This window comes from Mus caroli, chromosome 13, assembly GCF_900094665.2.
Source record: "Mus caroli chromosome 13, CAROLI_EIJ_v1.1, whole genome shotgun sequence".
NCBI classification, from domain to species: domain Eukaryota; kingdom Metazoa; phylum Chordata; class Mammalia; order Rodentia; family Muridae; genus Mus; species Mus caroli.
The window spans coordinates 71945040-71960684 of record NC_034582.1 but is presented as its reverse complement, the minus strand read 5'-3'; the positions used below and the strand labels follow the sequence as shown (position 1 = coordinate 71960684).

Below are 15645 nucleotides of genomic sequence, written 5' to 3'. Positions count from 1 at the left end.
GAAACTAACAGAAGTTATGCATCAAATGGATTTAACAGATTTCTACATCCTAAAACAAAAGAATATATCTTTTTCCGAGCACCTCTTGTCCCCTTCTCCAAAACTGACCATATAATCAGTCACAAAACAGGCCTCAACAGAAACAAGATGATTGAAATAATCCCATGCAGCATATCAGATCAAAACAAATTAAGGCTGGTCTTCAATAACAACAAAAACAACAGACATCCTACATACACATGGAAACTTAACAATGCTCTACTCAATGATAATTTGGTCAAGGAAGAAATAAAGAAATAAATTAAAGTCTTTTTAGAATTTAATGAAAGACATAGCATGCCCAGATTTCGGGACACAATGAAAGCAGTCCTATGAGGAAAACTCATAGCTCTGAGTGCCTCCAAAAAGAAACTGGAGACAGCTTACACTAGTAGCTTAACAGCACACCTGAAAGCTCTAGAACAAGAAGAAGCAAATACACCCAAGAGGAGTAGACAACAGGAAATACTCAAACTCAAGGATGAAATCAACCAAATTAAACCCAAAAGAACTATACAAAGAATCAACAATACTAGGAGCTGGTTCCTTGAGAAATCAACAAGATAGACAAACCCTTAGCCAGACTAACCAGAGGGCACAGAGACAGTATCCAAATTAGCAAAATCAAAAATGAAAAGGGAGATATAACAACAGAAACTGAGGAAATTAAAAAAAAAAAAAAACAGATGCTACTACAAAAACCTATACTCAACAAAACTAGAAAATCTGGATGAAATGGGCAATTTTCTAGACAGATACCAGGTTCCAAAGTTAAATCAGCATCAGATAAACCATCTAAACAGTCCCATAACTCCTAAAGAAACAGAAGCAGGCATTAAAAGTCTCCTAACCAATGGAAGACCCTACAAAGAAAGAGAATTTCTGAGGAATCACCATCCCTGCCCTCAAGCATATTACAGAGCAAAACTGATAAAACCTGCATGGTATTGGTACAGTGACAGGCAGGTAGGTCAATGGAACAAAACTGAAGACCCAGAAATGAACCCACACTCCTAATTTTATCATTGACAACGGAGTTAAAATAATCCAGTGGAAAAAAGATTGCATTTTTAACAAATGGTTCTGGTTCAACTCATCATCAGCATGTAGAAAAATCACATCAATCCATTCTTAACTCCTTTTACAAAGCTCAAGTCCAAGTGGATCAAGGACCTCTACATAAAACCAGATATACTGAAACTAATAGAAGAGAAAGTGGGGAAAAGCCTTGAATACATAGAAACAGGGGAATATTTCCTGAAAAGAACACCAATGGCTTATGCTTTAAGATCAACAATATGGGTCTTCATAAAATTGCAAAGCTTCTGTAAGTCCAAGACCCTGTCAATAGGACAAAACAGCAACCCACAGATTGGGAAAAAAATGTTTACCAACCCTTTACCAGATAGAGAGCTAATATCCAATATATACAAAGACTCCATCTAACCAAATACACCTATTAAAAATGTGGTACAGACTACAGAGCAATTGTGATAAAAACTGCATGGTGCTGGTACAGCGACAGACAGGTAGATCAATGGAATAGAATTGAAGACCCAGAAATGAATCCACACACCTATGGTCACTTGATCTTTGACAAGGGAGCTAAAAACATCCAGTGGAAAAAAGACAGCATTTTCAACAAAATGGTGCTGGCACAACTGGCGGTTATCATGTAGAAGAATGCAAATTGAACCATTCTTATCTCCTTGTACAAAGATCAAGTCTAAGTGGATCAAAGAACTCCACATAAAACCAGAGACACTGAAATTTATTAGAGGAAGAAATGAGGAAAAGCCTCGAAGATATGGGCACAGGGGAAAAATTCCTGAACAGAGCACCAATGACTTGTACTGTAAGATCAAGAATTGACAAATGGAACCCCATAAAATTGCAAAGCTTCTGTAAGGCAAAAGACACTGTCAATAAGACAAAAAGGCCACCAACAGATTGGGAAAGGATTTTTACCACTCCTAAATCTGATAGGGGACTAATATCCAATATATACAAAGAACTCAAGAAGCTGGACTCCAGAAATTCAAATAACACCATTAAAAATGGGGTACAGAGCTAAACAAAGAATTCTCAGCTGAGGAGTACGGAAGGGCTGAGAAGCACCTGAAAAAATGTTCAAGGTCCTTACTCACCAGGCAAATGCAAATCCAAACAACCACCTCACACCAGTCAGAATGGCTAAGATAAAAAATTCAGGGGTCAGCAGATGGTGGCAAGGATGTGGAGAAAGAGGGACACTCCTCCATTGCTGGTGGGATTGCAAACTTGTACAACCACTCTGGAAGTCAGTTTGGCGGTTCCTCAGAAAATTGGACATAGTACTACCAGAAGATCCAGCAATACCTCTCCTGGGCAGATACTCAGAAGATACTCCAACTGGTAATAAAGACACATGCTCCACTATGTTCATAGCAGCCTTATTTATAATAGCCAGAAGCTGGAAAGAACCCAGATGTCCCTCATCAGAGGAATGGATACAGAAAATGTGGTACATTTACACAATGGAGTACTACTCAGCTATTAAAAACAACGAATTTATGAAATTCTTAGACAAATATATGGATCTGGAGGATATCATCCTGAGTGAGATAACCCAATCACAAAAGAAGTCACTTGATACACACTCACTGATAAGTGGATATTAGGCCAGAAACTTAGAATACCCAAGATACAATTTGCAAAACACAAGAAAATTAAGAAGAAAGAAGACCAATGTGTGGATACTTCATTCCTCCTTAGAATAGGGAACAAAATACCCATTGAAGGAGTTACAGAGACAAAGTTTGGAGCTAAGACGAAAGGATGAATCATCCAGAGACTACCTCACCTGGTGAACCATCCCACAATCAGCCACCAAACGCAGACACTATTGCATATGCCAGACATATTTTGCTGAATGGACCCTAATATAGCTGTCTCGTGTGAGGCTATGCCAGTGCCTGGCAAATACAGAAGTGGATGCTCACAGTCATCTATTGGATGGAACACAGGGTCATCAATGGAGGAGCTAGAGAAAGTACCCAAGGAGCTGAAGGGGTCTGCAACCCTATAGGTAGAGCAACAATATGAACTAACCAATACCCCCAGAGCTCTTGTCTCTAGCTGCATATGTTGCAGAAGATGGCCTAGTCGGCCATCATTGGGAAGATCATTGCCCCTTGGTCTTGCAAACTTTATTTGCCCCAGTACAGGGGAATGCCAGGGCCAAGAAGTTGGAGTGGGTGGGTAGGGGAGCAGGGCGGGGGGAGGGACAGGGAACTTTCAGGATAACATTTGGAATGTAAATAAAGAAAATATCTAATTAAAACAAAAGAGTAAAACAAATTTTGGTACAGAGCTAAACAAAGAATTGTCAACTGAGGAATACCGAATATCTGAGAAGCACCTAAAGAAATGTTCAACATCCTTAATCATCAGTGAAATGCAAATCATAACTATCCTGAAATCCCACCTCACACCAGTCAGAATGGCTAAGACCAAAAACTCAGGTCATAGCAGATGTTGGAGAGGATGAGAGAAAGGGAACACTCCTCTGCTGGTGGGATTTTAAGGTGGCACAACCACTGTGGAATCAGTCCAACAGTTCCTCAGAACTATTGCCTGAGGATGCAGGAATACCACTCCTGAGCATATACCAAAAAGATGCTCCAACATATAACAAAGACACATGCTCCATTATGTTTATAGTAGCCATATTTATAATCACAGAGGTTGGAACCAACCCAGATGTTCCTCAACATTAGGATGAATACATAAAATGTGGTACATTTACACAATGGCATACTACTCAGCTATTAAAACAATGACTTCATGAAACTCTTAGGTAAATTGATGGAACTAGAAAAGATCATCCTGAGTGAGATAACACAGTCACAAAACAACACATATGGTATGCACTCACTGATAAGTGGATATTATCTCAGAAGCTCGGATTACCCAAGGTATAATTCACAGACCACGTGAAGACCTCAAGAAGACAGAATACCAAAGTGTGGATGCTTCAGTCCTTCTTAGAAGGGAGAACAAAATACTCAAGGTAGGAAATATGGAGACAAAGTAAGCAGAGACTGAAGCAAAGATCATCCAGAGACTGCCCCACCTGGGGATTCATCCCATATACAGACACTAAACAAAGAGACTTTACGGATGCCGAGAAGTACTTGCTGACAGGATCCTGTTATAGGTGTCTCCTGAGATGCTCCATGAGAACCTGACAAATACAGAGGTGCATGCTTGCAGCCAACTATTGGACTGAGCACGGGATCTCCATTGGAAGGGGTTATAGAAAGGATTGAAAGAGCTGAAGTGGTTTGCAACCCTATAGGAAGAACAGCAATATCAATGAACCAGACACCCCAGAGTTTCCCGGGATTAAACAACCAACCAAAGAGTACATATGAATCCACCCATGGCTCCAGCTGCCTATGTAGCAGAGAATGGCCTTATCAGGCAGCAGTGGGAGCAAAATCCTATGGTCCTATGAAGGCTTGATGTTCCATTGTAGAGAAATGCCAGGGCATGGATGTGGGAGTGGGTGGGTGGTTCCGGGAGCACCCTCATAGAAGTAGGGGGAGGAGGGATTGGATATGGGATTTTTGGAGGGTAACTGGAAAAGGGGATAACATCTGAAAAGTAAAACAATAAAATATCCTATTAAAAATGTGAAAAATTAGCAACTTGGTGAGGAAAAAATGTGTTTTATTACTTCAGGTAATATTTTGTCCTTGGAACATCAACACAGGTACTCAAGCATGGCAGAAACCTGGAAGCAAGAACTGATATGGAGACTATAAAGGAGTACTGTTGCTGGTTTCTTGTTGTCTTACTCAGCTTGTTTTCTTATAACCCTAACCCTAACCCTAACCAGGAGCACATGGCATGCCCTGCCCACAGAGGGCTGGGCCCTTCTACACCGATCATCAATCATGGAAATTAGCTACACTTTAAGGCTTACTCCAGGAGATGGAACTCACACCTGACAATGCTTAGGTGGCCATCAAGTTGGGACAAGACAGGCCATTGGCTTAGAACAGAACAATAGTTCTGTTAAAGAAATAGAGCAATAAATGACTCCTAACTATATTCTGCTATACTCACTCATGTGTTGCTCAGCTGTCTTCACAGAAGCTTCATCCTGTAGTAGAAGTATGTAAAAGGGAGCAAATACAAAGACCCATAACCAGAAAGTGTGCCATTAGTGACAGACCTAGGAACATTCAGTCCTAAATGGGATATCTTCATTGAACTCCTCCCCAATGGCCATGGCAAAAAGATTCTATGAGCCAGGAGGGATGGAAGACACCAATGAAAAGATGTTTTCCTGCCACAACAGGACTGATGTATTCACAGAGACAGTGGTAACAAGCATAGGGTCTGCACAATTCCAAGTCAGGTCAGGTCACAAGGGGTAGGGAAGACATGGTCTCCTGTACCTAAACCAGAAGCTATATTCAATTGACAACTGCTTGCTAAGGAAAACAGTTTTCTTCAGTGGAGTGTCTTGGGTGTTCAAACCACATTCATCAACTGAAGGTCCCATACCCAGAAGTGGATGGCCAACTCAAACAAACTCAATGGTATTTTGGGAAATATTTGTCTTGTCATGGTTTATCTGGACATTTTTTAACCTTAAAAATATTTGCTTATATATAATGGCTTCTGATTTTTTATATTATGGATTCCCCCGTCTGTCTCTCTGTCTGTCTGTCTGCCTGTCTGTCTCTCTCTATCTCTGTCTCTCTCTCTTTCTTTCTCTGTGTGTGTGTGTGTGCATGTGTGTTGTGTTGCGTACATGTGGCTCTCAAGATTTTTCATTATTCGTATTTTCTTTTTCATTGTTTGTTTTGTTCTGTTCTGGGTTGTTTGTTTGTTTGTTTCACCTGTTTGTTTTAAAAAAGGGGTTGTAAGGGTGAAGAGATGGGGAGGTTCTGGGAAGAGATGGAGGAGGAGACACTATGATTAGAATATATCGTATAAGAAAATCTATTTTTAATTGAAAAAGAAAAAGCCCTACAGACTTGCCTACAGGCAATCTGGATGGATGAAGTTTCTCAATTGAGGAATTAAAAAAGAGAACCTTCATTCTAAAATTCTTCCCTTCAGTATTTTCTGCCTTATCCCAAGTATATCACATTTAACAGGAGATAAATGGTTAATAATTCCAAACAGAAGCTCTATAAGATGCATGATAAACTTTTACAAACAAGAGTCAGAAAAGCTCATATGCATCAAACTTTGAAAACACATTTAAAGACCACTTAAATATCAATAAAGCATTTATTTCATAAACGGTAAGTTTCTAGTACCTGGAATGTTGAATAAAAAGTCCCATAGTTGTTCTTCTTCCATGTGACTCATAAAAACATTTCCAAATGTCTGTGGGGACAAGTGACAATGGTACAGAACTTGAAAGATGGCGTCCACCAGGCTACCACCTGCACTCTGCTTACTCTCCATGCCAGCAGCTTGTTCTTGAAAAGAGAGAAAGCATGGGGATAAGGGGATGAGACCTTACTCTCACCACTTCCCTGTGACACACACTTGCTTCTTAGGTGCAGTTGAGAAGCACCACACTCTGAGAGATACAATCAGTCAACATGACCGTTTCAGATGCATTTGTGGGTGGCTATTATAAAACTGTCTGTGAGAAGAACCATAATGTCATCACTGCAAGAGTTGAGGACAGTTTTCCTCAATGTCAGAATCCTTTTTAACTTGAAGGAAATTTTTTTTTTAAATTTTCATTTAGCAATTATTTACATTCAAGAAATATTTTTAAAACCCATATAGCTCAGAAAACTAAAAGTGAAGCATAAGAAAATTCACATGTTCTTTGAATCATGGAATCAATTCTGAAAAACAAAGTGTGAATATTTCCTTAGTATATTGACACCATCATTTCAGAATGAAGCAAATTTTCAATCAGTTCCTTTACTAATCCTCATGAGTAATTATACAACTACAAGCTATTTTTTTGCCTGTTCCCCTCTGGCTCCACTATGGCTTCTATTAAAGATCAGTAATGAGAGTATCAGGCATTACTAAACTTATATGTCACATCGAATTGAGAAATAATTCCGATTTTGCTTGAATAATAAAGCACTATATCGTAATAAACAAAATATGTATTGAGTTAAAGATAGTATCAAATCACATCTTAAATTACTTTTAATGACTTCTATTAATATAATCTAGGGTCATTGGGAATAAGGACATTTCTTTAAAATCTTTTATAATTTTATTTATTGGGCTTGCTTTTAAGAGGCCACTCTTATCTGGAAATTTAAAAAATAAAACAGTATCAGAGATTTTATGCAGAGAGCCTTGCTAGTTTTTCTTCCTAATATCAATTTTAACCAAATTAGTTTTTATTGAACTAGTCATTGTTGTCCACCTTCTTACTCTTTCCCTGGCAATATGAACTGTTTGCTTATTTGTTTGTTTGTTTGTTTGTTTGTTTGTTTGAATGACACTGACTCTGTTACCTGGGATGGACATTGAGGTAAGGCCTGGTACCACCCTAATCCACCATGATCAGTTCATAGATGGGCACATGACCGACAGGAAACCTCCTAAAGGGTTCTGCTGTAGAGTTTTGTTTTGTTTTTTTTTATATTTTTATTACATATTTTCCTCAATTACATTTCCAATNCACTTCCCTACCCACCCATTCCCATTCTTTTGGCCCTGGCATTCCCCTACATGCTGACTGCCAGTTGAACCAGAACCATTTGTTGAAAAAGCTGGGTTTTTTTTTTTTCTACTGAATGGTTTTAGCTTCTTTGTCAAAGACCAAATTACCATAGGTATGTGGGTTCATTCCTGGCTCTTCAATTCTGTTCCATTGATCTACCTGTCTGTCACTGTACCAATACCATGTAGTTTTTATCACAATTGCTCTGTAATACAGCTTGAGGTCAGGGATGGTGATTCCACCAGATGTTCTTATATTTTTGAGAATAGTTTTCACTATCCTGGGGTTTGTTTGATTGTTTGTTTTTGTTATTCTATATGAATTTGAGAATTGCTGTTTGTAAATCTAGGAAGAATTGAGTTGGAATTTTGATGGGGATTGCATCTGTAGCTAGCTTTCAGCAATTAGACAACAAACAGAGGTCAAAGGGCTACAAATTGGAAAGAAAGAAGTCAAAATATCACTATTTGCAGATGATATGATAGTATACTTAAGTGACTCCAAAAATTCCACCAGAGAATTCCTAAAGCTAAAAACAACTTCAGCAAAGTGGCTGGATATAAAATTAACTCAAATCAGTAGCCTTCCTATACTCAAAGAATAAGTGGGTTGAACAAGAAAGATGGCCATTTTTACTATCTTAAACCTGTCAATCCATGAACATGGGAGATCTTTCCATCTTGTGAGGTCTTATGTAATTTCTTTTTTCAGAGACTTGAAGTTCTTATTTACAGATCTTTCACTTATTTGGTTAGAGTCACACAATATATTTTTTATAGTTTGGGACTATTGTGAAGGGTGTTGCTTCCCTAATTTCTTGCTCAACCCACTTATTCTTTGAGTATAGGAAGGCTACTGATTTGAGTTAATTTTATATCCAGCCACTTTGCTGAAGTTGTTTTCAGCTTTAGGAATTCTCTGGTGGAATTTTTGGAGTCACTTAAGTATACTATCATATCATCTGCAAATAGTGATATTTTGACTTCTTTCTTTCCAATTTGTAGCCCTTTGACCTCTGTTTGTTGTCTAATTGCTCTAGCTAGGACTTCAGGTACTATATTGAATAGGTAGGGAGAGAGTGGGCAGCCTTGTCTAGTACTTGATTTTAGTGGGATTGCTTCATGTTTCTCTCCATTTGGTTTGATGTTGGCTACCAGTTTTCTGTATATTGCTTTTACTATGTTTAAGTATGGGCCTTGAACGCCCAATCTTTCCAAGACTTTTACCATGAAGAGATGTTGAATTTTGTCAAGTGCTTTTTCATCCTCTAATGAAATGACCATATGGTTCTTTACTTTGAGTTTGTTTATGTTGTGGATTACGTTGATGAATTTTCAGATGTTGAACCATTACTGTATAACTGGGATGAAGTCTACTTGATCGTGGTGCATATTTTGATGTGTTTTGGATTCGGTTTGTGAGAATTTTATTGAGTATTTTTGCATCAATATTAATAAGGGAAATTGGTCTCAAGTTATTTTTCTTTGTTAGGCCTTTGTGTGGTTTTAGTATCAGAGCAACTGTGCCTTCATAAATCTAATTGGGTAGTGTTCCTTCTGTTGCCTTTTTTTTTTTTTTTTTTTTTTTTTTTTTTTTTTTTGCAGTTTGAAGAGTATTGGTATTAGGTATTCTTTGAAGGTCTCTTAGATAGCAGTCGGAACTAAACCCATCTGGTCCTGGCCTTCTATTGGTTGGGAGACTTTTAATGACTGCTTCTATTTATTTAGGAGTTATGGGACTGTTTAGATGGTTTATCTAATAGTGATTTAACTTTGGAATCTGGTATCTGTCTAGAAAATTGCCCATTTCATCCAGATTTCCTAGTTTTGTTGAGTATAGGATTTTGTAGTAGGGTCTGTTGGTTTTTTAAATTTCCTCAATTTCTGTTGTTATATCTCCCTTTTCATTTCTGATTTTGCTAATTTGGATACTGTCTCTGTGCCCTCTGGTTAGTCTGGCTAAGGGTTTGTCTATCTTGTTGATTTCTCAAAGAACCAGCTCCTAGTTTCACTGATTCTTTGTATAGTTTTTTTTTTTTTTTTGGTTTTTATTTGGTTGATTTCAGCCTTGAGTTTGATTATTTCCTGTTTTCTACTCCTCTTGGGTATATTTGCTTCTTCTTGTTCTAGAGCTTTCAGGTGTGTTGTTAAGCTGCTAGTGTATGCTTTCTCCAGTTTCTTTTTGGAAGCACTACATAACTTCTGTTAGTTTTACTGTGTCTCTGTTCAGGTTCTGCTTCTATGATCTTTCCAATGATGAGAGTGTGTTGTTGAAGTCTCCCACTATCATTTTGTGAGGTGCAATGTTTACTTTGAGCTTTAGTGAAGTTTCTTTTATGAATGTGGGTGCCATTGCATTTGGAGTATAGATATTCAGAATTGAGAGTTCTTCTTGGTAGATTTTCCTTAGATTTTTTGGAAGTGTCCTTCCTTATCTTTTTGGTAACTTTTGGTTGAGAGTTGATTTTATTCGATATTAGAATGGTTACTACAGCTTGTTTCTTGGGACCATTTGATTGGAAAATTTTTTCCCAGCTTTTGACTTTAAGGTAATGTCTGTCTTTCTCACTGAGGTGCATTCCCTGTATGCAACAAAATGCTGGGTCCTGTTTACATATTCCGTCTGTTAGTTTATGTCTTTTTATTGAGGAATTGAGTGCATTGATGTTAAGATATATTAAGGAATAGTGATTGTTGCTTCCTGTTATTTTTTATGTTATTTTTATATTTGTGTAGCTATCTTATTTTGGGTTTGTTAAAAGAAGATTAATATCTTGCTTTTTCTAGGGTCTAATTTTCCCTCTTTCTGTTAGTGTTCTATTCCTTTGTAGTGCTCGATTTGTGGAAAGATATTGTGTAAATTTGGTTTTATCATGGAATATGTTGGTTTCTCCATCTATGGTAATTGAGAGTTTTACTGGATATGGTAGTTGGGGATGAAGCAGTGTTTTCCTAAGGATCACCTTCCCTAGGTGGCTTTTGGTAAGTGAACAATATGGTAGCCAAGAGGTGGGTGTGGGAAACTTCTCTTAGAAGCTGCTGTTGGGTGCTTGCCCTGTGTGATGTCAACTTAACTCTATCTGAAATTTACCAAAATTCTAGTGCCTGTGACGAATTTCTTTCTTAATTAAATCATCTGAAGTACAAAGATCCTTGTCCAATCCAGATCTTTGAGGTGAGATCTTTAATCTGGACCACACCTTCTGCTGGCAGTCAATTGAAGGACTTAGAAGAAGGAAGCTGTGTCTGTCCTTGCCTGTTTGTTCTCTGCTTGCTATCAAGTCCATTCCTTCACTGGCTTAGGATCTACTCTTTTGGAAATCTGGCATATTCAGCCTTGTGGATTGATAACTATTGGAATATTGGGCCTTCCATTCATCAGCTGCCATTGTTGGACTAGCTGAACCACAGTATGTTAGAGAGTTTAATGAATTTTATCATTTGGACAGGAATAAAAATTCCGAGGGAAGCTGTTGTAGAAGTTTTAGAAATCATATACAGTCTATACAAAATGGAAACTAGCACAAAAGTACGTTTGGCCATTGTATACTGTCACTTCTTAAGAGCCCCACTTTGCTCTATAAGGAACCCTACTTATGTAAATTATATTCAGTGTATCTTATCTGAAATTTTTTAACACAGGAGAAGGACTGGGGTACTGAGGAAAGGTCAGAGTGAGATTCTGGTGGCAATGAAAAAACCCAAAACTTACTGGAAATGAATGGATGATTGGAGCAATTTGAACAAGGATTTGCTGTGGGTCTCATTATGGGATGTAGGTATGTAGGGATATATTTGTTGTTCACATATAAGCAATGGTAAGCACAAATAAAGAAGCCAAAATGGAGAACACTGAGGTTTAGAGAAACAAGAAGCCAGGATGAAGAACGCTCATGCATCTGAAACAGCATCAAGCTCTTGAAGACCGAGGAAAGCAGCGTTGCTTGGGGTTCTAGATGAGACCGCCTATGTGTAGAGGGATCACACATATTTCAGCCTTGGTGACTAGAAACAGTTAGGTGGGTTTCTGGTATGTGTGAGGGTACATACCAGATGGGGATGAATCAAAAGGTCCCACAACTAGGCTAGTTTGAATGGCTGAAGGTCCTGGATGTGGTCCTGCATATGGTAAGGAGCTAGACCAGAATGAGTTTAATTTAGGAAACTTGACTAGTCTCATGTGTGGTATATTAGAGGAATCCATACAAGTGGGATGGTGGGAACTTTGTAGGTGAGGGATGTCACATGGTACTATATTCAGGCAGCACTCCTTGCTCTTTTCTAAAGTAGTATTGGCAGGAAAGACATTTTAGTTAAGAGACACATGGTTTCTTAATCCTCAATTATCAGTCATAATTTTCTTGAAGTAGAAGTCTCTGTCCACAGTGGAAATGATGGAAAGCCACAGCTGCTGTTGTGCTGTTTTAAAGCACTCTTCAAGGTAGACTAAAATTTCGAGTGCTGGTCTAATGCAATTTCAACTAATTTATTATCTAATTCAACTTTGCACTTTGGAAATATAACTGCTTTCTTCCAATTCTCTTAGGCATTTCAAAGACTGAATGTAGATAGCTTCTATACACTGGCACTTCTGACTGAACAGCATCATATGAAAATATTCTTTTATTTAGAATTCCTGAAATAAAAAGACCAATCAAGCTGCAGCGCATTTCCTCTGGTGTGACTGCCCATAGCGGCCAGCATATGTATTTGGCTTCCACCCTTCGGGTGACATTTGAGTAGACTAAAAGTTCCACTCAACTTTGGCAATGAATGTTTCTTTGCAGTTTTTGTGCTGGGTTTGTTTGTTGGCTTTGTTGTGCTTCTTGGGCATTTTTGAAAGTGTACATACTCACTTGAACTTTTCAACAGGATTCTCGGTATGAGGCCGCCACTGTGAAGCAGGGTGTCCAGCAGCAGGTTCCACTTACAGCAAGGCTGCGATAAGAGCAGTTTCAACTGACCCTGGGCTGTCAGTCCACCCACGGATGGAGGCCTTTCAGAAGGCAAGAGAAGACAGAGTAATGAAGTTAATCTATCTATGAAATCAATAGCCTTAAATTCCAGATGCAATGTTAACTCCTTTAAATGTCAATCGCTTCCAGATTACTCAGAAAACACTTTCATGCTTGTGTACCTTAGGGTTGCTCAGGGAAGTAATTATATTTAATCTCAACTAGCAAATTAATTATTGATAGCCTGCCAAATTTAAAACTGATACAAAATAACTATACCTGTATTTAAAAGATCTGTGTGTGTGTGTGTGTGTGTGTAGTGACTACATATACATTTATTTTGAGTGTCTTCATTTGTTTGCTCCCTAGATACATAATGACTGTCTGCTATATATTATTAGCTTCTTGTCTTGCATGGGAAAAGATGCTCTAGTGAGCTTTTGAATACTTGGACCTTTGCTTTATATTGAATTTGCTGGTAAAACTAAAGGAATTCAAAACTTCAGTGAAGGGTCAGCCACAATCTAATTACTTAATTAGAAAATCCTTAAATCAACATGCAATTATCAGAATTAATGCTACCACTCACCCAGTGACCTACTTAAGTAATGTCATCAAAGAGAAATAATTCCAAGATAAACAGGCTCTGCTTCCTAATCTGTTATCAGTTTTGAGCAGAAAATCAACTTCCCCAGAGAACTGCTTTCATTGACAAGGGTGTCAGTACCTCATTAGAAAGTAGGAATTATCAATAACATTGTTCAACTTTTCCCTTTATAAAACCCCAATTTGGATCACCTAAAGGTTATAACGAGAGATGGTTTCTCTATCATCTCCTTCCTCCAGGTTCCTGCCGTGTTTGAGTTCCTGTTATGACTTTTTTGGATGATGAGCTATGATGCAGAATCATAAACCAAATAAACCCTTTCATTCCCAACTTGGTTTTTGTTGTGGTATTTAATAACAGTATCCCTAACTAAGACATCACCCTTTAACAAATTTAACAAAAATTCCACTTTCTCTGAGTACCCTTCACTGAAGGTTTCTCTTCAGAGTGGCCTCTGTATTAAAGAAATTATGACAAGCTTACACAGTTCTGCACTTATTTCATCAAGTGAAAGTTTATCTCTCCATTTAGACAGGAGTGTCTTGAACATAACACAAGAGAGAGAGGGAAATGAAAGAAGGACCAAAGATGTAAATATAGAAAATTTCCAGCATCTCCTTGGCATGGCATTGGAAACATTTCACAACTTCATGATGCACAAAATCCTCCAGTCTGTACTTAAACTTTGATCCAATTCAGGCTTTCCTTGTGAGGCTTTGATAAATGGAGGCAAGGGCAACTGCTTGGGCATTTGGGCAATGTGAGGTAGGAAAATTTCTACCGTAGGTAGCTGGTGGAGCAGAAGAGACAAGCAACTGTACTCTCAGACTATAGGAGTAAAAGTTATGGCTGTGAGCATCTTAGGAATTCTCAGTTACTGGGCCAGCTCTTAGAATAGTTTCTAATGTGCTTCCAAAAGACACAAAAGGCCATCATTAGTTCTTTCCTGAACCTTGGATGCTAGGTTCTAAGAAGCCCTTCAGGGGCCCACAAGACAAAAGGCACCGGGTGGCAGGTGGTTGCAGGCATCCCTGATTTACTACCCTTTCCTATGTCTGTAGTATGTTTGAGTTAATGACACAGCTGAAGGCCTATTTTGCTAGAATACAGTGAGGATCTCTGACAGACAGTTGGAAAATAACATGAGCAAGATCATGGGGGACAGTGGAGATTTTAAGGTGGGATTTTGTATCTGTTGATAAGTTCAAATCAGAGGAGTTTCCTGATGTGGTAGCAGTGTATGAAACTGATTAAAGATAATGTGTTTTTTTGTTGTTGTATTTTGTTTTTGTTTTTTTGAGACACGGTTTCTCTGTATAGCTCTGGCTGTCCTGGAAAGTGCTGGGATTAAAGGCATATGCCATCAAGGGTGGGCAGTGGTGGCACACACCTTTAATCCCAGCACTTGGGAGGCAGAGGAAGAGGCAGGCAGATTTCTGAGTTCGAGGCCAGCCTGGTCTACAAAGTGATTTCCAGGACAGCCATGGCTCTACAGAGAAACCCTGTCTCAAAAAAACCAAAAAAGAAATATAGCTAGAAAGATAATGTGTTTTAAACTGAGTCCCTTGGTCATAAAACAAAATAATTGAATGTCATTTCATTTTCCTTTATCAGAATTCCTAGTTAATAATAAAATCCTTCATTTAACAGATGGAAAACGATTCACTGAGATACACCTCAATTCTTGGATCTTTCAACTTACCACAGATTTTGAAATGTACAGTATAATAAATCACTATGAAGAAAAATAAAATAGTACAGACATTCCTCAGTTCCCAAGCTCTGAGATAAATGCACTGAAGAGTCTGCGTAGGGCATATGGAGAAGCATATGTTCACTCTTTCTCTGAGCTGGGAGAGCTGAGAAAGTGAGATCAGTCTGAAAAAACGACAGAAAGGGAAAATGTGTGTGTGTGTGTGTGTGTGTGTGTGTGTGTGTATCAATGTGTATGTGTCAAATTCTACTATGACATACAGAAAAGAACAAAAATTTACAAATCCATCAAAACTCATACAATTTTGTCCTGGAAAACAGAATAAATACATGGTTGGGTTGTACTAACATTGTATTCGGGTACATGAGTATGTCTGGGCCATGAATTGGCCCCCAAATTCCTCAAATCCTAAAATAATAAGGTTTGACCTTTACTAGTTTATAGAATTTACAAAATACTATGGCATAATCATGAAAAACTTTAGCTCTACTTTAGCTAAATGACTATAAAGTAGCTCATTTATAATTTCTTAAATGTTCTATGTACTCCTGGAATTTAATTCCCAGCACCATATGAATCAGGTGACGGGATGACACTTTTATTTATTTTTTTTTTGATTTTTA

General features: G+C 38.2%; 1 protein-coding gene across 7 annotated transcripts in view; it reads right to left on the bottom strand.

The window, feature by feature from the left end:
* The window catches only part of Kiaa0825 (KIAA0825 ortholog), a 422676-nt gene that overhangs the window by 246332 nt on the left and 160699 nt on the right, over positions 1–15645 (bottom strand). For 6 of the 7 annotated variants that reach the window (XM_021180151.2, XM_029468200.1, XM_029468196.1 and 3 more), the window contains 2 exons: positions 12603–12742; positions 6360–6524 (listed from right to left, as the gene is read on the bottom strand). In XM_021180151.2, the coding sequence (XP_021035810.2) occupies positions 6360–6524; positions 12603–12742 (305 nt within the window). The remainder of the gene's footprint in view (positions 1–6359; positions 6525–12602; positions 12743–15645) is intronic. The other variant, XM_029468197.1, reaches the window with a different exon arrangement.